Here is a 24,525-nt window from a genome sequence, read left to right on the forward strand (position 1 = left end):
GCCGCCGCAGAATTTGAACATTTAGGGGTTTATGGTTTGTGCAAAAAGTACATATATCGGCCCTTAATACCATTCCCACTTCCACATTCACTTCACTTACATGTCACTTCAGTCGATTTTCCCTATTATCAGTATAACGCATAGTGAAATAATCACTAGTGAAAAATTCATTTTTCCAACAAAATTTTGGTGATGTGATGTTCGTAATAACCACAAACTCATCTAAGTAATTACTTTTTCCTCTGAAGCGACTTCCGTAATAAGGACCAACATTCACTTCACCTTTAATAAGGGTCACAATCACTTCACTTGGTTTTCACCGTCTAGTGATATCGGTAATAAGGGACTTCGTTTCGATTTCTTCGCGTTTCGTCTTCGGCTCATCAGTGCGGTTCATTAGCGATTCAAATTGAACCGTTAGGCGGAGATGGCAGATGACAGATGCCAAGCCAAAGGCGAAACGCAAAGAAATCGAAACGAAATTCGCAGAATTCCTTTTTTAAATGAAAACAAAAAAGAACTAGTTTCTTTTTTACATGTTTATATAAAAATTTATATAGGTTATTTATTTCGAGGTTTTGCGCACTTTGGAAAAAAATTGCTGATCAATTTGATATATTATTTGATGTATAAGAATTAGACTTCGAATGACAACGGGTAAACGAAAAGACGAAATGAATCTAATTCAGTTTCATCTTTTTCCTGCTTAAAATTGTTGAGTTATATTTTTTATATTGAGTCGAAGTAGGGTTTTGCAGAACTAGATAAAGATTTCTTTCAAGAATATTACTGCGTCGACGACATCGTATTCATATAAAAATCCTAATATTTACTGCATTCATAAACATGCTTGAGTATGAAGAAAATGTTTGCATGTAAACTGAGAATAAGAGTCCTGAATTACACCAGATATTGCATTGATTGACACAGACAATATGTTCAAAAAAGTGTTTTGCAAATAGCAGAAACTTTACGTCTGCTTAGCGGCTCAAATTGAAATGCCGATTTTTGCATTAAGCTGTTCAATTTGACCTGCTGTGCACTGATGAGTCAAAGACGAAACGTAAAAATAATTAAAATATGTATATGATTTCTTAACACTTCGATTGTAACGTTTTTATATCAGCTACTACTCAGTTCCGTAGATTTCATCGAAAGAAGAGTATAAATTTTTTGACGAACTTTTTTCATATCGATTGGGCTTTACATGCGCCTGAAAAGTTAACCATTGTTTAGAGCTTAGGTTTGATTTGGTTAGATTGGATGTGTGTTGAAAAACATGTTTTCCTACCTACAGATTGATTTACAAATTTTGATAATACATTCACTCAACGCACTTGAGTTTGAAGTATTAAGACTAGTTTGAAATATTAGGACTTGTTTGGGGAACATACGCATGTCTGGCGCATGGAAAACTGATTCATGTTTATGATATTCTTTTGTAGATTATGGTCCGTTTCCTTCGAGTTTATATAAAAAAAAAACTTTCCATTCGACATAATTGTTTGATTCTTCCGATTATTCCGATTGGCAATTCAATGCATAGGGTGCTGGTCTGACAAGCCAGTTGTCGTATGTTCGAACTTCAACCTGGAAGGATTCTTATGGCGTTTTTCATTGAAAAACACAGGTGGCGTGGATTGTTCTGGTTTTGCACTTTCGAGCAGAAATGGCAATGAAACACCGTCAGAATTAGGGCCTTTGTACCAATTAGGTTTTGCAAGGTGACATCGTAAATAAACTCGTGTTGAATAACGTTCACGTTTGACATGTACCGGTGGTTTGTTTATATTTCAAATTAGGTTTTGCACGAATATAACATAACCTCACTAAAATGAACAAAATTAATCAACTTTGACAGTTATCAGTGGTTTGTTTATGTGTTCATTGCGTTCATTCTAATTTGAATACGTATTAATAGATATGTAAACAAATAACTGACAGCTGTCAAAAGGTGAACTTGATTCATCAGCAGTTCATTCGAGTGGTTATCGTGCAAAACCTAATTAGATTTTTTACCGTCACTGCTAACCTCAATCGGATGAACACTTTTTGACAGTCCAGCAGTACTGTTTGTAAACAGAAATTTCTTTTGTTTGTTTATTGACAAATTGGATCAAACCATTTACGGTCCGTATCGCCTAAATAAAGTTTTAAAAATGACGAAAAAGTACCTGTTAAAAATGTGTTTCACAGTGAAAAGAACTAAAAAGATTGCTCTGTATGCGTTTCCAGCGTCAAGGAGCAATATTTGTATAAATCTGTTTAGTTTGAGGCAACTTGCAATTTTTAAATTCGAACGATAAACCACTGATGAACTTTTAAACTGTAAACAAACCACCGGTGGCTGTCAAAAAAAGTTCACTATGTTAATTTTGTGAGGTTGTGTCATGTTCGTGTAAAACCTAATAACACGTATTCAAATGAGAAATGATACGTGAAAAAATGAGAAATGATACATAAACAAAAAAATTGTTGGCTGTCAAATGACGTTCATTCAGTGAATTTTGTGAGGTTATGTCATGTTCGTTCAAAACCTAATAGCTATCTAATTAGTAGCATCGCAATATGATTTTGCTTATTACTCGACTTTCATTCAACGAATTGTGATGAAATCGGACACAATATCTGCTTCGGTTCTAAGAAGTAATACAACAGAAATAATAATTCGAAAATTGCGCATTACTGCGAATGCCACTATTTTTATCTTGCCCATGAAGTAAATCTATCGAACAGAGACAACATATCTCTCTAACTAAAGGTTTTCGTATATGAGATGACTAGACGACATGGTTGCTACGGTGCGAAAAACTCGATGAGAAATATCGTTACCAAAGATATGAATGCGCACGCCGGCAGCTCAGTCAACCGAAGAGCGAAAAAAAGATCGTCGATGTTGGCATCGGTCAGGTGCGGTTAGGCCTTTATTCACTGATTTTGCTGTAAAGCCAAAGGTTTTTCAATCCATTTTTTACACAGAAAATGTGCCACAGATCACAGATTTTCTTTACACTCTAGAAAAAAATAACAGGTTTCTTTAGATCTTCATGATTTCCCAAAAACTGACAGATTTTCTAGATGATTCGCCAAGATTTTCAAAGATTTTTATGTACTTTATGCATCACAGATTGTAAACAGATTCCTAATTTTGAAACAGATTTTTTTGGTAGCACTGTACGCAATAGAGAAATAAAAGTAATGTTATGGAACACCATGATGTATAAATTTACACTGGTGGTTTTGGTTGTGCTGGTAATTTTCTCACGAAATTAAGTATGGCGTCGGGATCCATGCATGTAAACATCGGAACAAAATATAATTCGGTATTCTTATTGCAGAGCTACTATGTGGAGTTTTCGGGTATGTAGCATAAATTTACATGTTATCCAGTATTTTACTCATTATAAATATAATATAAAACTATCTATGTATGAGTAGCCACCATCTGTTCAAGAATTTACCAAGGTATGCGGGTAGACTTACAGTAGCCCCTAAATCATTCACCGAGTAATGTTCACGTTATTGTTGTTACTGAAAAGAAAACAAAAAGGGTTGGGTGGATCCGTAGGTCAGGGAGCTTACGCGTGTACCGCGGGAATGCAAGACTCTTTTCCAACAATAACATCCAGCTAAACGATGAACAATTTCGCTTGAACCCACCTGATGGCTTGCTTGAGAAGGGCGCGTCAAACTTAGGCCTTCATGAGGAACAAGCTCCGTCAAGTGACTCAGGCTGGCTTTACACGTTTCCTCGTCTAGTCCTCAATTCGTATGATATCTTGATGCTCCCTAGCCTTAATATCCCAATGGTAAGTGTCAAATATTATAATTTGAGGTATGAATCAGGATGAATCAGGAATTATTGTTTTATGACAATTCGAAAGCGTCTATCAATACGAGAATATAATTTATGAAGCAGTTTAAATATAGTTAAATGTATATGTTTAATTGTACATGATGTAAGTGAACAGTTCATTGGCTCCAACTAGTAGTGATAATAATAACAGTAATAATAATATATAATCAAATATAATGTAACATAATTTTTTCCCCTTTTTGGGCTACTCTGGCCGAGGGTGGGGGTTACAAGGCTCCACACTTTCCATACCGGACGAACTAGGCTATAATGCCCAAATGAACACTAGTAACGAAGGAGGAAACCCTCCAGCATGTAACCCAAGCGACAGATTCCTTTAGGTTATCAATTTGAGACGAAAGATACGAGTATCTTCTATTGCAAGTTCGCCAGAGAGTTTATCACTTGGGCGAAAATGTGCTTCGCCCGGTAACCAGTCAATCATTGAGTCGGGAGTCTGTATCGTATTGGTATTTTGTCATCCTACCAACTGCTTCTGTGTCTTAAATGTCCTCGTCGATGAAACTTTGGAAAATTTCACATTGTATCCGCTTCGGTATTTGCCCTGCTTTCCTATATAGTCTTTTATGTCTAAAGCAGTACAAACGATTATTACTTTAAAGTTCTTAAATCAATGTAGATATGTTTGGTCTACTAACACTATCCATTCTAATCTACTCTGATTGTTTCTATCTTTGTCGATGTTACGTTACGTTTCCTTTGCCCCATTGTATTCCTTTTTTAACTATGCCGGATAAATCTGCTAATATCTCAAACTGATAGATTATAAATAATAAAAGAATAATCAATAATAATAACAATAATAAAAAAGTGATGTATTTACCTTATTTTTAACCATATCGCAGAAGTTAAGTTATTACATAAAATACCTATTATTCATTATTTTCCTGGGATACTCTGGAGTTTTTCCTCCTTAAACCAAAGTAGTTCAAATTTTTGACCAATCCCAGATATAAGAATGCTCGAAACCACCCAATGACCTATTGTCAATTTCAAGCAGTATTAGTCCTGTTCACTCCGTGATGGATCCAGATAACACAATATTTTTTTTTTTTTCATTTATAAGCGAACGATCGATCTCGGTATGGTCCGACTTTGTCAATACGAAGTATAAATTGACTCCCAACCCCATCCGCCAAGCGGGGGAACGCGCCTAGGGCTAATATAATGTTATATAATTTAATACATTATAATATAATGTAATTTAATTTATTACCATATAATACAATACAATATAGTCAAGTTCTAGTAGATTTCATGGCATACATACAGCGAGAAGGAATCTGGGGCCGTATGTTTATTTGAAAAAGCGCAGAGACTATGAGCCCTCTGTTATGGTGAAAAACATATGCTCCGAGAACCGGATTATCTCAAGTTGACATTCGAATTCTTTCATCACCAACGACATCAGCAGCGACGGGGAGATCCTTGAGCACATTCGGCTTAATACATAAGAAGAGGTAATCGTCTAACCACCGAACGAGCCGGAAAATTAACTTATCTTTCTTATAATTACAAGTTGTGCAAAGTAATGTGGGTTCAACCCGATATTGCGAATAATTTAAGCGATGATGAATCAACAGATTATTTAATAAAACAAGTGATTCCAGAAATATAATTTATAAGTGTTTTACTTAGAAAAATACCCAAAAAAGGAAAAAACTTAATTTTTCCATGAAAAAACCCAATTGACCGGGTTTCTTCCCACGGAATTATTTCCGAAAAAAAATCGATTTGATACATCACTGTGCACATTGCAATGACGACGAAACTGATTCGGTAAGGTGTAACTACACTCTAAAATCAGAGAATGTTTGAATGTACCTAAATGTTTTTAACTTTGACACAGATACCTTCTAACTGAAAGTGTGAGATGTGTGTTTATGGAATAATACGGTTCACGTGGACCATTTCATCAAATAACACCAAGTATTCCCATGCGAAATAACAGTTCGGCTGAAAAGTTCGTATTGTTTAATAGAAACACACTTTTTTTTTTGCCAAAATTCGTTTTCATTATTCAACATAATTGCCATCAGAGGCGATACAGCGATTATAGCGATCTTCCAACTTTTCGATACCATTTTTGTAGTACAATTTGTCCTTTGCCTCAAAATAGGCCTCAGTTTCAGCGATTACCTCTTCATTGCTTCTAATTTTTTTACCAGCGAGCATTTTCTTGAGGTCTGAGAACAGGAAAAAGTCACTGGGGGCCAAATCTGGAGAATACGGTGGATGAGGCAGCAATTCGAAGCCCAATTCGTTCAATTTCAGCATGGTTTTCATCGACTTGTGACACGGTGCATTGTCTTGATGAAACAAAACTTTTTTCTTCTTCAAATGAGGCCGTTTTTTTTTTAAATTTCGTCCTTCAAACGCTCTAATAACGCTATATAATAGTCACTGTTGATGGTTTTTCCCTTTTCAAGGCAGTCGATGAAAATTATACCATGCGAATCCCAAAATACAGACGCCATAACCTTACCGGCCGATTGTTGAGTCTTTCCACGCTTTGGGTTCGGTTCATCGCGTGCAGTCCACTCAGCTGACTCTCGATTGGACTCCGGAGTGAAGTGATGGAGCCATGTTTCGTCCATTGTTATATATCGACTAAAAAAAATCGGTTTTATTTAGATATAACAGCTCCAAACACTGCTCAGAATCATCAATTCGTTGTTGTTTTTGATCGATTGTGAGCTCACGCGGCACCCATTCTGCACAAAGCTTTCTCATATACAAATATTCGTGAATAATATGGCCAACACGTTCCTTTGATATATTTAGCGTGTCAGCTATCTCGATCAACTTCACTTTACGGTCATTGAAAATCATTTTGTGGATTTTTTTCACATTTTCATCGGTAACAGCCTCTTTTGGACATCCACTGCGTTCATCGTCTTCGGTGCTCATATGACCAGTACGAAATTTTGCAAACCACTTACGAATTGTTGCTTCGCCCGGTGCAGAGTCTGGATAACACTCATCAAGCTATTTTTTGGTATCGGCGGCACTTTTTTCATCAAAAAGTAGTGTTTCATCAACACACGAAATTCCTTTTTTTTCAATTTTTTTCACAATAACAAAAGTAGCTTCACTCAAAATTCAATATCTCACAAACTAATAATCAGACAGAATCAAATTTATACACGTATCTTTTGAAGGCTGGTACTAACTGAAAATGGTATGGATTTAATTCTAGTGGCGCCCTCTCATAGAAACGATACGAACTTTTCAGCCGATCTGTTACATGTAATTCTTGTTGCAGACAGCAATGTTGTCGAATGTAGAATACTTTGTAGTTTTCCTTTTCTCAATACCTTATTTCTTTCTTACTCTAACTTCATTACTCTCAGTACGGTACTACCATTAATAAATTACTCAATATATTTCTCAAAGGACCAAAACTGCTTATATTTCTCCGCATGTTGCATTGTTTATGACAGAACGCACACTACCCACTGATCTGTGGGCAATGTGTATTAACTCCATATTTCTGTTTCCTCTGTCCTTTGGCTCAGAAAGGGGAACGTAATCATATTCTTGTTGTCACTTCTGGGAGCCACAAACAGCGTGGACAACATCGTCTTAGAATGCGTCGTACAATGCTTGGTACTTTCTATGACATTCGTTACTTTCACTCAGTTCCTCACTAATGCTACACTCAATCATCAATCATCATTCATATCCCAAATTCAAATCATGCGGATGCAAAAAACACAAAAAAAACATCGACAAAGATAGAAACAATCAGAGATTAGAAAGTTTATTGTTAGTATCATTTGAATGTCCAGTCATGTCGATAACATTTTTAAATAATTAAAGTAATAATCACATGTACCGCTTCAGACATAAAAGAATGTATAAGAAATCAGGGCCAAGACGAAAGTGTATACAATACATAATCTCCCTAAACCAGGTCTTACTTGAGCTCTTGGGGGCTATTTAAGCCATTAAGGTGAAATGTAGCGGAATGCGAAAATCGCGTTTTTGATCAATTATTCAAAAACTAGACCGATTTTCGAAAAACCAAAAACACTTAAGTTTTCGAAATCAAATTTATCATAACTAAGTATTCTTAAAATTTTGAAATTTTGCTTTGCCGAGCCGTAATTGGTTTTTGAAATGTATAAACGGTCACTGTTCCGTCCCACGGGGATGATTTTAGAACTGAAAAGTAGTGTTTGTAGCAGAATTTCACAAAGAATCTGAAAATGCAACTCAAAATTATAAAATTTTAGCTAAAACAACCGAAAATTGAAAAAGTTTACATAAACTTTTTTGCATTTTTTTTATTGCTTGCACGGTGGGCACGGTGGCATTATATCGTGAGCAAAAATACATATAAAATTATGACGCAAATTTATGCAGCATTGGGTTTTGTGTTGAAATAGAAACGAGTTGAATACAATAAAATGGGTATTGTAAGAAATTGTTTATTTTCTAAGTAACTGTCATTTATAATGCTAATAATGTCCAATTCTGTTGAGTTCGATGCATTGATGTTGCTGAAGCAATAAAGCCTGGCTGTGTGATATCGTATAACATGTATTATTTTAGATTGTAGCAAGCTACTGAATGAAATGAATACAAGCCAAGTATTATCGTTCATTAACATGATATACAAACAAAGTGATAAACATTGAGGGTAAGCTTCGAGCCAGTCAGCATGGAAAACTTATTGGAATTCATTGGTTTTTCAATTATTATGAATACAATGAATCAACGCTTGATTTTGCTTTCAAAATCGATTGAATAATAAAGAACTACGAAATAATTTTATATTCAATTTCGATCCCCAAATATGTGCTTGAGAAAAGATTCACTAAATAATTTTAACTGCATGGTATGCAGAACTATTAGTTATAATTGAAATGTATTAAAAATGTAATCTATGAAATTATTATTTGATGATTTCTGGCACCGGAGGCCAGAGGCTGTTTGGTCTTCGGTTCGTTATCGTTGAAACAGACATTTCTAGACTATATAATTCCGAAAGTCGCTTCCGGAAAAAAGTTAATGCTAGTTTATGGTACTATAAAGTTTGTTCATTTCAATCTAAGTTCTCACAACCCAAGCTAGTGATGTCCGAGAAAATGTGCCGCTTTTATGAGCATGAACTTAGCGAGGCACCCCTCACCGATGATAACGCAAATAGGTGAATAATTTGTTGCTAATTAGTTACGGTAATTTTGAATTTGTTGCTCATTTTTTTTTAATTTTTTTGAGTACTTCGCTAAGTTCATATGAAGTTAGCGAAGCCCCCCTCTCATATATGCTTCAAAACAAATCGAAGCCCAGTGAATAATTTGTTGCTAATTTGTTGCTAATTAGTTACGGTAATTTTGAATTTGTTGCTCAATTTTTTTTAAATTTTTTTTGAGTACTTCGCTAAGTTCGTATGAAGTTAGCGATGCCCCCCTCCCAAATATGCTTCAAAACGAATCAAAACCCAGTGAATAATTTATTGCTAATTAGTTACAGTAATTTTGAATTTGTTGCTCAATTTTTTTTGAATTTTTTTGAGTACTTCGCTAAGTTCATATGCAGTTAGCGAAAACCCCCTCCCAAATATGCTTCAAAACAAATCGAAACCCAGTCAATAATTTGTTGCTAATTAGTTACGGTAATTTTGAATTTGTTGCTCAATTTTTTTAGTACTTCGCTAAGTTCATATGAAGTTAGCGAAGCCCCCCTCTCAAATATGCTTGAAAACAAATCGAAGCCCAGTGAATAATTTGTTGCTTATTAGTTGCGGTAATTTTGAATTTGTTGCTGAATTTTTATTATTTTTTTGAGTACTTCTCTAAGTTCATATAAACTATTCTTCTCCCGCGAATTAAGTTTGTGCGTGTTTTTGAAGTACAATTTTCTCTGCTTCTTTCATTTTCCAGAGGGTTAGTCGAACTTAGCGAAGTACTAAAAAAATTGAGCAACAAATTCAAAATTACCGTAACTAATTAGCAACAAATTATTCAATGGGCTTCGATTTGTTTTGAAGCATATATGGGAGGGGGCTTCACTAACTTCATATGAACTTAGCGAAGTACTCAAAAAAATTAAAAAAAAATTGAGCAACAAATTCAAAATTACCGTAACTAATTAGCAACAAACTAGCAACAAATTATTCACCTATTTGCGTTATCATCGATGAGGGGTGCCTCGCTAAGTTCGTGCTCATGCCGCTTTTTATTATTGCACACACATGAGTCGGCCTCTTTGGCTTGGTTTGAAATTTCTTCGGCTGTGTATGTGAATATTTCATCATACCGGTTGCACAAACTATGCTTTGAGTGCAAGTGTCAGTAGATCAGGGCCGCTTTTACACAGGCCCCGGGTCAATCGACCAAAAAAAATAAATTAAATGATATAACCGGGACCTTATTTGCTTTCATCACTTGTTCTCGGTAGTCCTCACACAAATATTGCTTGAACCCGGACCCATTGAAACGTGCAAGCGGCCCTGTAGTAGATGGATTTTTATTCTTGAAACAAGACGCACAAAAGGAAACAGACAGTTCGTCATTTCGTATTCAGCAATTCAGTTGGTCAATACATATACACATAACCTCATGTTAGTCACTCATAATTACTCATGATTTATAGCTCTAGTGTAAGAGTAATCACTAACAATAACGATTGAATTAGGATATATTCAAAGTGTGAAGAATTCAAAAATCCATTCCGTCCAGTCTTTTTTACAACCGAGAGCTAAGCCCACTGCGCTCAATCATTGTAAAAAGTTCTTGTTTCCATGTGTCCGTTTTTCGTGGTATGCTTTGTGCGATGGTTCGTTCAACTGAAGCGGATGAAATTTTGCGCGCATTTTATGACGCTACATTTCACCTTAAGGGTTGAGGCCAGTAGGTCGTGTAAAACCACGTGGCTCGCTGCGCGTATTACATTTCTCTCCATGCTCTCTCGCAAAATGACTCGATGTGGCTGGGTGGCCAAGAAAGATTCAATATTTTCGGTTACAAGTTTGACTACATCACATAAAATCCAATGCTTGTTTGGCAGCCTTTTTGAGCCGATTTTATTTCACTCTCATGTTTCGTTACGTTACCAGGAAACTATGGCAGAAAACAAGGGCCGATATATAAATCGACTTACCTTCACAAAAATAACATTCACTTCATTTTTATCGCGACAACATATGCACTATGTTTTTATGCACTAATTGCATTTAAATTTAATTATCTAGACATTGTCAGAATAGATTTTTGATCCACGCTTTTGAAGGCGAGATATTCAATGAACAAGTTGAAAGACGGCGTTTTCAGCTATGCAATTCTTCCTCCAGAAAAGACTTTCCGACCGTTAGAGACAATGAATCATTCTAAAATGAAACACTGAATAATCTCAACTAATTTTCTAAGAGATTGTCAGCTGGGTTTTTTTTTATATTCGTCCCCATTTCTTAGAAAATCCGATTTGAAACATGAAAAGAGCCCCCTCTAAATCATCTTCAAACACACTGGCCTCAGCCTTTAATTGTTATTTGATGATTTCAATTCCTGGAGCTACTCGTTTGGGCCAATAATTTTGAGGTCGTGAAAATTGAAGGTCATATTTTGCCAATGAATTTAGTTTATATGATGGACTTCTATGTATCGGATGATGAATTATTCATCAAAAGATAGAATTGACCGATTTGGTAACGGTTTTCTTGAGAGTTAAAAGTCCAATTAATTACTTTTTCAAGCATAGCAGCATTGAAGCATTTAAATCATACTTTTAAATATCGCTAATATCGTAAATCCAATTTTCAATCTCTTTGTTACAATTATCATTGAGGTAGGACACCTTACATTGGAAGCATAGGGTGAAAAAAAAACGGAAAAATCGGGAAAACCCAGAAGAAGTCAAGAATCTGGTCTCATCGGAAAAAAACCCGGTAATTTAAGCTAGATCAAACACGATTAACAGTTGTTACCATCATAATTTTTTTCTACAAGTGGAAAGTGGGATGAGCCAGTAAAAGTGTTGAAACAATTTATTGTCCCACAGGTTTTATGTTGAACATTCCATTGGAAATCGGGCCAACACCCCATGTTTCGTCCGATTTTTAAGGATTCGCAGGTAGTTTTAAATCAATCAGGAAACATCAAAGTTTCTTTAGTTGTTATCAATAACAGCACAATGAAAGCTCAATTTGAAAAATAAGGATAATTTTGATATTTCTGTTGGATTTTTATTAAGTTCAGTTGGATTTTTATTAGGTAGTAAGTATTCACTACTTACTTACCTAACAGCTATAGTCCTGGGGTATCCTTTGCTGTATCAAGCATACGTTTCCACATAAATCGGTCCATGGCTGCTCGTCGCCAGCCACTCAAGTCATAGATGCTTCGTAGATCGCTCTCCACTTGATCGATCCACCTGCGCTCCTTTGCTTTTTGTCAGAGCCGGGTTAGATTCAAAAACCATTTTCACTGGGTTACCGCTCGGCATCCCAATGACATGCCCAGGTCATCGTAGACATCCGATTTTAGTCGTACGTACAATGGGTGGTTCTTCTAGCAGCTGTTGCAATCCGTAATTCATACACCGTCTCCACGTTCCAAAGTACGCACGATTTCCTGCCAAAACACGTCTCTGAATTTCTCTTCTGATATCATTATCGGCGGTCACCAATGAGCCCAAATGCACGAACTCATCAACCACCTCGATATCGTCACCGTCTATCAATATTAGTGGTAGGAGACGTAGTGTTTCTTCTCTAGAGCCTCTTCCTCTCAGGTATTTTGTTTTTGATGAATTTATGGCCAGTCCGGTACGCCTAGCCTCAGCTTTCAGTTCGAAGTATGTTTCCATCATCTTCTCAAGGTTACGTGTCACAATATAAATATTGCCAGCGAAGCCAAAAAGCTGTACGGTCTTTCGGAAAATCGTGCCACTCGTGTCGATCCTCGCTCTTCGAATCGCACCTTCCAAAGCTATATTGAACAAGATACAAGTCCATCACCTTGCCGTAGCCCTCTCCGAGATTTGAAAGGACTCGAGAGTGTCAGATACTCGGACGTAGCACATCACTCTATCCAAATCTTAGAAATCATCCAGTGCAGTGCTCTAGCCAGTGCATCTCCTGCATGTTTGAGCAGCTCGCCTGGCAACTGGTCATTGCCCGCGGCTTTGTTGTTCCTCAACTTGCTTGCTTGAACAAATATTCAACACACTTGCAAAATTGATGGAAAAGTCTCAAGGTAACATAAGGAAATTTTTTTAATAAAATTATTAAAAATCATAATTTGTCTCAGTAATGTCATCTTGAGACAATAATTGTGTTATGCTCATATGTCTGTGAGATAGCCAACAGGCAGGGCCGGTGAAAGAGGTGGGTACGGTGGGTAGTACTACCCACCTGAAAATTCCAGAGGTAGGTAATTACCCACCTGAAATTTAAGGTTTAAGAATAAGTATTATTTATAACAATAAGAATATTTTTAATGTAATTCGGAAAAACAAAAAAAAACTAAATTATAGAACCCTACTACTCAGCTAGTAGAGTAATGGTGTGAAGATATACAGCAGAAAGGTAAGATGTGACAAGAATCATTTGAGTAAGCAGAAATCTTTTAGTAACTTAACTTTTACTTTTTTCCAACCAGAAGAGACGAGCTTAAGCATCTGATCAATGAATCACTCGTGTATTGGAAAGTATCGATAAAAAAATAAAATTACTCAGAATCTTTTGACGTAGGGCTACGTCCTTGTTTGCTATACCGATGTGCAGAAATAAAACTGTACAAACAGTGGTTTGAGCATTTACATCTCAACTATTTTTCAACTGATTTTCGATATCATTACACATACTACTTGAATATATTTTTATGCAACGATTCGAGTAGATAAATCTATATATTTTAGATAATTGGTGATTCAAACTTCAATGTGTTGGTTCTATACGTTGTCTAATTTTTCTTGTACCCCAAAACATTTTATCAGGATTTCCACGGTTTTCATAAGATTTCTGCTCTTCAATGAGTACGTTCCTCTTCCGTAACATCACCATCACCGCCCACGGTAGACCGCTCCAGTCGATGACCAGCATGTGGGCCCACCGCCGGGCCTTCGTAGGACAAGTAGTCGCTGGGGGCTAGGTTATTGAGAATATGGTGGGTGAGAAAACAGAACGAAGACCAATCCGTTCAATTTGGCCATTATTTTCATTGACTTGTGGCACGGAGCATTGTCTTGGTTAAAAATGGTTTTTTCGATGTCGCATTACAAACGCATGAATAATTCAATGTAATAATCACTTTAGATGGTGCTTTCCTTTTCAATATGGTCAATGTTTATTATTGTTCCACCTACCTGTTACATTTTCGGACGACTTTCTCCGTATGAATGCTAATATGACTACGGTGAAAAATGGTGGATCCAAGTTTCGTTCACTGTTTCATACAAACAAAAGAAATCCTTTTTATTACGACTTAACAGTGCTAAACAGTTCTCTGGATCATTAGTGCGTTGTTGCTTTTGTTCGATTGGAAAAAAAACCTTTAATATGAACAGATTTTCGCGTAAGATAATGAAAGCGCTTCCAGTTAATGTCCTAACCATTTCAGCATATTTAATTTTATGAACCTCAATTCTGCGTTCATTCATCGCGATTATCAAAACTTGCTTGACTTTTTCTGACGATTGCATCATTTGGTCCCGTTTGAAATCAGAATACACACAAATCTTTCTTTTCAATTGATCCGATTGCGGAACCGTTGCTTTATCCTGTATGCTGTAACTTCCATTTTTTCATAAGTGAACAAGTAACGCCACGGCGAGATCAAGGTGAAAATTTGACATCTGAAGGTTGGTTCTTTCGAAAAATGAAGTAAGTTTGACATTCGGGTCAGTCTTGGGACTTTTTGAGCAATGTGTTATGCACATCAGCGACTGGACTGTTTATGGATTTGTTTTATGCGCCGTTCGCTTCGCACGAGATATATTTTGATCGAAAATCGGCAGGATGACATGCGCGAATTCAGCACCTTCCCCAACGAACTTAACGGTCAAAGTAACTAAAATTCTCATAGAATTAATTTCGAAAATTCGCACACACAAATAAGTTTATACGGAACAAGGCAAGGCCACTGCACAGTGGTTCAAAAGCGCAATTTCACGCTTGTAATTGATAACTTATAGGAACGTGGTTTTTGAGTTACAAAATCTTCAGCAAAGTTGCTCAGAATGATAGACGCCATCTTTTAACAAATTTTATTTATGTGATTAATCCCCCTAAAAGTGAGATAAAAATATTATTTTAGTTCAGATCCAACATAGGGGCTAAGTTACTTCGACAAAGTTGTGCAAAAAGTTATTTCAAAAAAGTTTGCTGGAGGTGCTATTCCCGTAGCTGGAGTGTAATTCATGATGTAATGTATTTTCTGAAAAGGGTGTCCTAAACCAGTTTTTGTATGAAAGCTAATATATTTTCAATTTATATCAGTTTTTCATGTTCTACAAAGTTTTTCATCATTGAAAACTACACAACTTTCTCAACCATAGTATGCTGCTATCATTTTATTTTAATGAAATAGAGCCATTTTTCAAGTTTTTTATTAAAAAATTTCAACTTGTCTATCATCAAATGGGGCAGAAAGGTGCAGATGAGACTAGTTACATATTAAACTACTTGACAAGAGCTTTCATACCGTGGTTGAATTACTCGTCTGCGATCGTCTGCAGGCGAGATATGTTCTTTTCAAATATCCTTGTCTTTGACATTTGCAATGATAAGGTTCGCTTCATGTCATATCAGATTTCAGTATATATTCATTACTATGGTACTTGCCACAAAATATGATTTTTTTGCACATAGAAGTCTATAAATTGAATAGTTTGGTAACTGTTTTGTCGCTACTTTTAAAAAAGCAATCATTAAATCGAATTAAATTATGTCATTTTTTGGTAGAGAAAGTATGATCAAAATTTGATATTTGAAAAGAACATATCTCGCCTGCAGACGATCGCAGACGAGTAATTCAACCACGGTATGAAAGCTCTTGTCAAGTAGTTTAATATGTAACTAGTCTCATCTGCACCTTTCTGCGCCGTTTGATGATAGACAAGTTGAAATTTTGCAATAAAAAACTTGAAAAATGGCTCTATTTCATTAAAATGAAATGATAGCAGCATACTATGGTTGAGAAAGTTGTGTAGTTTTTAATGATGAAAAACTTTGTAGAACTTGAAAAACTGATATAAATTGAAAATATATTAGTTTTCATACAAAAACTGGTTTAGGACACCCTCTTCAGAAAATACATTATATCATGAATTACACTCAAGTTACGGGAATAGTACCTTCAGCAAATTTGTTTGAAATAACTTTCTGAACAACTTGGTCGAAGTAACTTAGCCCCTATGTTGGATCTAAACTAAAATAATTTTTTCATCTCACTTTTTGGGGGATTAATCACATAAATAAAATTTGCCAAAAGATGGCGTCTATCATTCTGAGTACCTTTGCTGAAGATTTTGTACCTCAAAAACCACGTTCCTATGAGTTATCAATTAAGAGCGTGAAATTGCGCTTTTGAACCACTGTGCGCTGCCCTAATACTCAAAACAAATATTGGCAGTGATTTTAAATCTAGTTGAGGAGTCCTATGTCAACAGTTCGAATAACCCCACAGTAGTGTTTCATGGCGTATTTAATCCTTAAATGTCCAATTTCGTTTTAAAACAAAATACCGAAAACGCTTCAAACTTCGAATTTACACGTTTCATGCAAATTAATAACGAAAAAATAATATTGTTAAAAAATCGAAAAACTACCCACCTGGGCTTAACATGTTTCACCGGCCCTGCCAACAGGACTCACAAAATTGGAAAAGTTGTCGACTTTGATCTTATCCACCGTTTGCAGAGAGTATTTGAGTTCCTTCTTTGAGAGCTGAAACTGGTTTCTGGGTATCAGTATAGAATTTAAGAAAGATTCAGAATATGGAATGATTTGTTCAGTGAATCTATGTTTAATTTTCTTTGATAGGTTCTCAACTATTCCATGTTAGGATCACAAGAACGTTGAAATTGATGTAGATGCAGGTGAATTGAATTCAGTCTGAACTTGTAGAGGTGATAGATTCATAACTTCCGTAATGTAATGATTCAAATTATGTATGACTGAATCGATATTTCTCAAAACAATATCAGGGTTTACATTCCTTTCGATATGAGATCTGTGTCTTGGTCTATTAGTTCTAAGTTGGTATAATATATAACTAATTCAACTAATTATTGCTTAATATAAAACCCTGAATGTTATTATGTATATTTCGGTACATAAACTTCATTTTACAAAAATTATGCAAATTTTTACCGGACGATCAGTTTTACGCAAGTTTTTATTACAGAATACTGTAAATAGAAATACAATTCATACGGTAAATCTGAATAGTCGCTGAGTACGGTAAAAACCATACGAGAAATTCCAGGAATGAGTAGACGAAAAAGTGACAAAATCAGAATCGACTTTCTCCGATTTTGGTGAAACTTTGCACATGGCTTCAGTATGGCAAACCATAAATTTTGAACCGATTGAGAGGTCAATCCGACTCACGACTAATTTTTAAAAAGGGCGTATGTATTTTTGCATTTCACCAAAATTGGCTTTTTCAAATCGTTGTAACTTGGAAACCGTTAATTGTACAAAAATGGTTTTCAGGGAGAAGTCGATTGAGCACTCTAAAAAAAATATACACTGAAAAAAAAAATTGTGATCGCTAACTAAAGCCTGTGCTTCCATATTTTTAAAGAACGTAGAAGGGCGCCTGCGGAAAAGATTTAATTTTAATCACTTTTATCATCATTGTGCTCAACTTATACTTACAATCCATAATTAACTCGAAGATAATCGCATAACACGAATAACAAATAACGAATCATTTAGACATTGAATTTTGTCTAAGATTGACTCCATCTTACTCAATTTGATCAAATTCAACTTAAAATCAATATGGCGTGCTGACAATTGGATTCGTTAATATTTATAGAACGATCCGTTAAAAACTGATAAACTGCTGATCGTTCAGTACTATTTCTGTCAAATCTACCGAATTATTTCAAAGTACAAACTGTTCGGTATAAAATTACCAAGTTTTCGGTATATGTATTTTAGACAGCCGAATTTCGGTCAAAAGCTAAGCAAAATACGTCAATTTATGTGAGCATAGCGGATAAATCGGTAATATCGATTAAAGTGAAGAATTTTTCCGTAAAACATTACCGAACTGAAAATCCGAAAATAAGTGTGTATCGTTTATTGATTAACCGATACATTAAAAATTAGTGTCTTAGAAGAGCAAGTCGTGGCAGCTGAGGGTTTTGCTAAATCTTAGGTATAAGTACATCTAATGATTTGGAATTGAATTTTATTACATAAGAATTTAAAAATTGTTGTCTGATAGGACATTGCTAAAAATTACTTTTATATTTCATAACAATCAGAGCATGACAATTCATCTGAGGGTATCGTTCATTGAACAGACGTGCTTGCAAGCGAATTACTAAAATTTAAACAACGTATGTCCATATGACAATTTGTTGTACCATGGTCGAAGCCCTGACAATGACGATATTGTGTTAGATTCGCTGTGCCAGCATGCTGTTTATAATTTTCCCGCTTAAAACCAATTTTAATTGCGTGATATCATAAATTGAAAAGCATCAATCTAAAAGGTGAGTGGATTGAATATTTATGAGGTGAAATTGATCTATTTCGTGATTTAATAAGAGATGCTATTAAAATTTTCGCAACCAAAGTTGTAATTTTTAAAATGTCTACCGATTTCGTTACCGGCACCCCAAGGTGTTCAGTTACCGGCAACTCATTTTTTCGATCGCGAATTGCGAAAAAGATGGTCAGTGATATGCAGAGATGCCAAGTCTGTAAATTTGCCTGTAAATTATAAAATTTCTTAGATAACATTTAAACCTTTTTTCGTCAATAATACGGTAAGTAAGCAGCGCACCAATCGGCTCTTTCGACTCCAAATCAAACGTCAGGAGCACAAGTATCTACACCGTCGAATATATCAAGTTCTTCAATATCGGCAACTAGTGATACAAATAAAGATTCAAATTTCGAGTACGACGATAACGAGTGGGATGTTGGTATAGGAGATCTGATTATTGACCTAGATGCAGATATCGAAAAGTCATCCGTCAGTGACCAATCGGCAACAATATTAGTTAATTCAAGTACTACACCACCAACGTCGTCTCAGGCATTGAATTCAATACCATTGAGCACACAAAAGAGTGACAACTGTAAGACAGATTTGAGAAAAACACAAAGTGTTAATCCTTCCTCAACATTAACGAAGGACTCCAAGGAATCAATATGATATGCAGAGATGCCAAGTCTACAAATTTGTCTGTAAATTATCAAATTTCTTAGTTAACATGTAAAGCTTTTTTCGTCTAAAGACTTTTTACAGACTTTTGAAACTTCGATTGTTTGCAGACATTCGTCAGAAATTACAGACTTTTGAAAATGGGCGTGATCTTTTCGTTTTTGCTAGTTCAACTTATTGTATTACCTGGCATCTCAGGTGATATGCAACACGTGGACAACTTGACGGCTTCAATACAACCGTCATATAAGTAAAAACATTGGTTTTGTTAGTCATGACGACTTCAAACAAATCGTCCAAGTCAAGGAAAATGAAGTTTAATGCACTGATAATGGCATTAAACGTTGCTTAGTGGATAAGAAGCTAATTAATTCGACTGCAGCAACGAATTCAATCCCGCGAAGCCGCTGAAAGACTGGCCTAATCAACACCAAAGGCGCCACCATCCAAATCATTGGCCAAGAGAACCAAGGCGAAGTCACCATCAGACAATGAAGAATTGTCCAAAGTACGTCGGAAAAGAATAAATTTCGTTTTTTCTTTGAATAATTGCAGTTTTTACTTATATTTTTCCATTTTTAGCGAAATTTTTTGTGGTGCCGGTAACCGAACACCTTTTTGAAATTGCCAAAAGTTATAACTCTACTAAATTGATAATAAAGTTTTTTTCAATCGATTGAATCAACTTATTTTAGTGGATATGGGATATCTGTTGAAAGCTTGAATTGAAGGAATTTAAAAAAAACTAAACAGAGGCGATTTGAGCCTATTCCAAAAACCGGGAATATTAATCTCGCAAACCGGGAAATTTTTGATTTTTCCAATGACTGAACGGAATCACATATTGGAGAAGCCAATGAATGATAAACTCACAGAAAAGATGATTTTTTTGAAAAAGATACGCTCAGAGACAAAAGTCGAAGCTGTTTTCTTACGCAATCCTTGTATACGCGGTATCATTTCCGCCACTTTGAGCTGTGGTGGACACGGCTCTGCCACAAGACTGGGTTTGGTAAGCGCACATCTAATATGGTCTAAGTCGCCTCACGACAGATATTATATATACAAACATCTCTGTTCATCAGACAACAAACGCTAGTCTATTCGCTCTATACCTATTCTTCCGCCAAAGCACTGGGTAGAAGAATATATTTATAATCACTTGTTGCCTTCTCTATTGTGTCATTAACCGCCTGGTTATTGTTCGAGGTTTATGAGCAGTGTTTTTCGGTCTTGAATCACGTTAGAAAAATTATTGCCTACGATTCTAAACCATTCGGAGCGGTTTACAGAGGTTTTATGGTCCTCATGGCTGCCAGCCTGCCCTCTTAATAAATTGTAGAGCTAACACCCACGCCATCTGTGAGAAACGTAGGGGTGACGACTTAGCCCACTGTGGCGAGCTAAAACCACCCTCTCCTATAATCAATCTCAAACATAAATGTAACTTACTGGTGACAATTGGTTAAATTATCATTTTGTCATAAACTTTGTATTGATTAAACCATTAAGATTCATTCAAACTACATTTACTGTAATGTATCATTTTCTTTCTTTTTTCAGCTTAAAATGGTCGTATTGACCCAAGGGCTGGGGCCCTTCATCTCCCGCCGTGACTTTCTTGAAAATGGAATTTTTGAAAATACATTAGAAAATTACAACAAATCCAATTGTTCTACAAAAAACTACCTTGAAAATAAGATTCAATTACTATTAGAGACCGTACTTAATTTTTACTTCGTGCGGTTTGATTTTTCTTCGTCATTGTTTTTCAACTTTAGCGAAGAAAAATTATCGTTATTCGAGGGCCCGCCAGTAGCGGAGGCCCTTTTTGCTCTTTCTGCATGGATTCAATGAAACGTAGCGAGGCGAGCACCGGCCACCACCAAAACAAGGTGGTTTTAACGAACCAAGCAACAGACAGCAATAACAAAGTAAATCTTAGCGGTAGTAATTTGAACAATAATACGGTAAGTAAGCAGCAGCACCAATCGGCTCTTTCGACTCCAAATCAAACGTCAGGAGCACAAGTATCTACACCGTCGAATATATCAAGTTCTTCAATATCGGCAACTAGCGATACAAATAAAGATTCAAATTTCGAGTACGACGATAACGAGTGGGATGTTGGTATAGGAGATCTGATTATTGACCTAGATGCAGATATCGAAAAGTCATCCGTCAGTGACCAATCGGCAACAATATTAGTTGATTCAAGTACTACACCACCAACGTCGTCTCAGGCATTGACTACAATACCATTGAGCACACAAAAGAGTGACAACTGTAAAACAGATTTGAGAAAAACACAAAGTGTTAATCCTTCCTCAATATTAGCGAAGGACGCCAAGGAATCAATCACTGATATCAATTTAAAAACAGTTGTTCTTGAGAGCACGCATAGAAAAGAAGGAACCACGTCTTCTACACCATCAAAACATCACTCTTCCTCTTCCTCTTCCTCTTCCTCGTCATTGTCATCATTTAGTTCCGGGCACCATCATCACCATCATCACCACCATCATAAGTCGAATAGTGGTACGAGTAATTCGTCGAAGCACTCGGTGTTATTGAGCCAGCTAAATAGTAATAAAAATTCGAATCCGCAATTTCTTTTACAATCCGAGATTTCTGGATCAAGACATCATCATAACACTTGTAGTATTAGTAGCAGTGTTAAAAACTGCACTAACACTGGTACCGATCTAAATGCACTAAAGAGTAATAGGAGTAGCAGTTCTAGCACGATGTCATCCACGACTAGCAGTTCAGGTGGTAAATCAGCCACCAAACTTTCTGTTGATCATCAAGCTACTTTAGATAAAGGATTAAAAATGAAAATTAAACGTACTAAACCTGGAACAAAGACTTCGGAGGCAAAGCATGAAATAGTAAAAGCAGAGCAGAATGGTACTAGTTCGCTATCTTCAACAAATGTGGATGAAATCAATAGCAGTAGTAACAGCAGTTCTAACTCTAATAATAAAAAGCATTCATCACAATCACAGTCCCAAACGCAACAACAGATATCTGCTAGTCCAAATGTGTCGCAACAGCAGCAGCAGGGCACTAAACGGGGTAGTAGCGGACATCGAAGAGACAAAACGAAAGATAAAGCTACACATCACACTCAACGCGATAAAAATGAGCACAACAACAGTAGCAGTAGCTGCAGTAGTACTTCAAGTGGAGAACGGGGTTGTAACTGTACACATGAAATGCAAGTGAATGGTATTCAGCAACCTTGTTCTAGCATATCCTGCATACGAAATAGAACCTCAGATCAATCAATGGGACCGTTATCGCAGCGGCTATCAAATCAAAATAACTCGAGGTAAGCATAAATACTACTTTTTATTTCTTAACAATATCATGTCAAAATATTAAATTAGTATGTAGGTGGCTACACTTTGAATTAAGAAATCATCTATTGAATCGATTAATAATATTTGTTGCTGTTTCTTTTAAAAAGTCATTTACATTGAAATTGAATTTTGTTCTGAGCAATACTCAGTAGAGAACATTATTCAACTTGATTCAGTGTTTCATTTGTTCAAACATAATTGATCGAACTATGGGATATGATGAAAACAAGGTGGATTTGCAGCAAACAAATAGTTGATGTAATGAAAATATAACTGCCAGGGAGCCATCGGAAGTAAACTGCGCGATGACAATAACTACTGAACATGTTTCTTACGCGGTAAAGTCAACAGGTTTGACAATAATTAAAAGCTGTGATTTGAACAGTGTTACTGTTAGGGTGACCCTTCCAACCTTTCCTTTTTGAATATTATTATTGTTATTATTACTATTATTTATTTATTTATTTATTTCTTATCGGGTTCATCGAAAATATGTCTAAATGAATCGACGGAGTGGGAAAAAGCCTGTATAAGTGAACAAATTTCATGCCATTCTCAGACAGGCACAAAAATCACTACCTTTTAAACAACAAACACAAAACAAAATGTAATTACAATGCATTTCATTCTTTCTCCGAAGCGACGGGAAGGCTCATCAAACTCAAAAATCTGTTCAACAGAAGTAAAAGCTCGTGTGCACGCAGTTATAGGTTCGTAACTTCCAAAAAAAGTCCTGTGAAATCCGTATTGAAGTAGTGTCGTATTTCGCAATGATCTGCTTGGTACTCGAAATCTAATCTGCGGAATTCTGGAGCATCAAACTCACCATTTATCAATTTTGCAATAGTTAATGCTTGAAGAATTTTTCTCCGGCGCTGTAATGTATAGATTCCCAATAATTGGCATCTGTCCGGATATGATATGATCGTGATGCCATGCAAACAAAGCGTTTCAGAACACGCTCAAGTCTAAGGCTCCACGATGTTTGATACGGACACCAGATTACTGAAGCATTTTCCTGAATCGGGCGGACGAGTGAGCAATATAATTTTAGAGATGAATCTCAGCTGACGTGAAGCTTTCGAAATAACTAGCGACCGTTGGCATCGAACGTCAGTTTGGCATCCAGTTGTACAAAAAGATTACACACCACAGTCACTCTAGACAAAATTGTTCCATCAATGTTATAGTCGGAAATAATAGGGCATTTGGTTATAAGTTTATTTTCCTTGCACCAATTTGATAATAAGTTTATTTTCCTTGGACCAATTTGCGAACCTTAGCAAATCTTGCAGTCGTTGGCAATCCTCAACACTACGAACGGCGATATACTGTTTTAAATCATCTGCGTAGATTAATTTACAACCAGATCCCAAGAGCAATGCAACATCGTTGAAAAATACAACAAATAACAAGGATCCTAAGTTACTACCATGCGGAACACCTGATTATTCGAGAATTCGAACGACGCAACGTTATTCATTTTTACACGCAGTTGTCTATCGGAAAGATTTGAGTTCAGCCAAGACACGAGTTGCGACAATAAACCAAGTCGAGACAATTTACACAACAGTATTCGATTATCAATATTGTCAAACGCTGCTTATAGCTCGGTGTAGATAACATCCGTTTGTGCTTTTGCCTCCATACTAGATACACATTGGACGTGAAGGTCAACAAAATCGTTGTAACTGATCTACCGGGCATAAATCCGTGTAGATTAAATTAAATGTAGTTCTTTGTACGATCTAAAATAATACCACTCACAATTATCTTGAACAATTTCGATGGAGCTGAGAGGCTGGTTATTCCTCGATAATTTACAACATTTCGTCGATCACCATTTTTGAAAACAGGATAAATATAGGAATGGTTCCAAAACCGAAGAAATTTGCCTTGCTCGAACGATCAGTTGAAAATTACACTT

The 24,525-nt window shown here is 36.0% G+C and overlaps 1 protein-coding gene across 4 annotated transcripts in view; it reads left to right on the forward strand.

Moving 5' to 3' along the window:
* LOC131432923 (mucin-2) overlaps nt 1–24,525 on the forward strand; it is a 102,466-nt gene that overhangs the window by 26,732 nt on the left and 51,209 nt on the right. For all 4 annotated transcript variants that reach the window (XR_009229994.1, XM_058599518.1, XM_058599519.1 and 1 more), the window contains one exon: nt 20,797–22,567. Coding sequence is in view for 3 of the 4 variants with exons in the window: in XM_058599518.1 (XP_058455501.1) it covers nt 21,078–22,567 (1,490 nt within the window). In the remaining variant the exon portion in view is untranslated. The remainder of the gene's footprint in view (nt 1–20,796; nt 22,568–24,525) is intronic.

The sequence above is a fragment of the Malaya genurostris genome, chromosome 2 (genome assembly GCF_030247185.1).
Source record: "Malaya genurostris strain Urasoe2022 chromosome 2, Malgen_1.1, whole genome shotgun sequence".
Taxonomy (NCBI): Eukaryota; Metazoa; Arthropoda; class Insecta; order Diptera; family Culicidae; genus Malaya; species Malaya genurostris.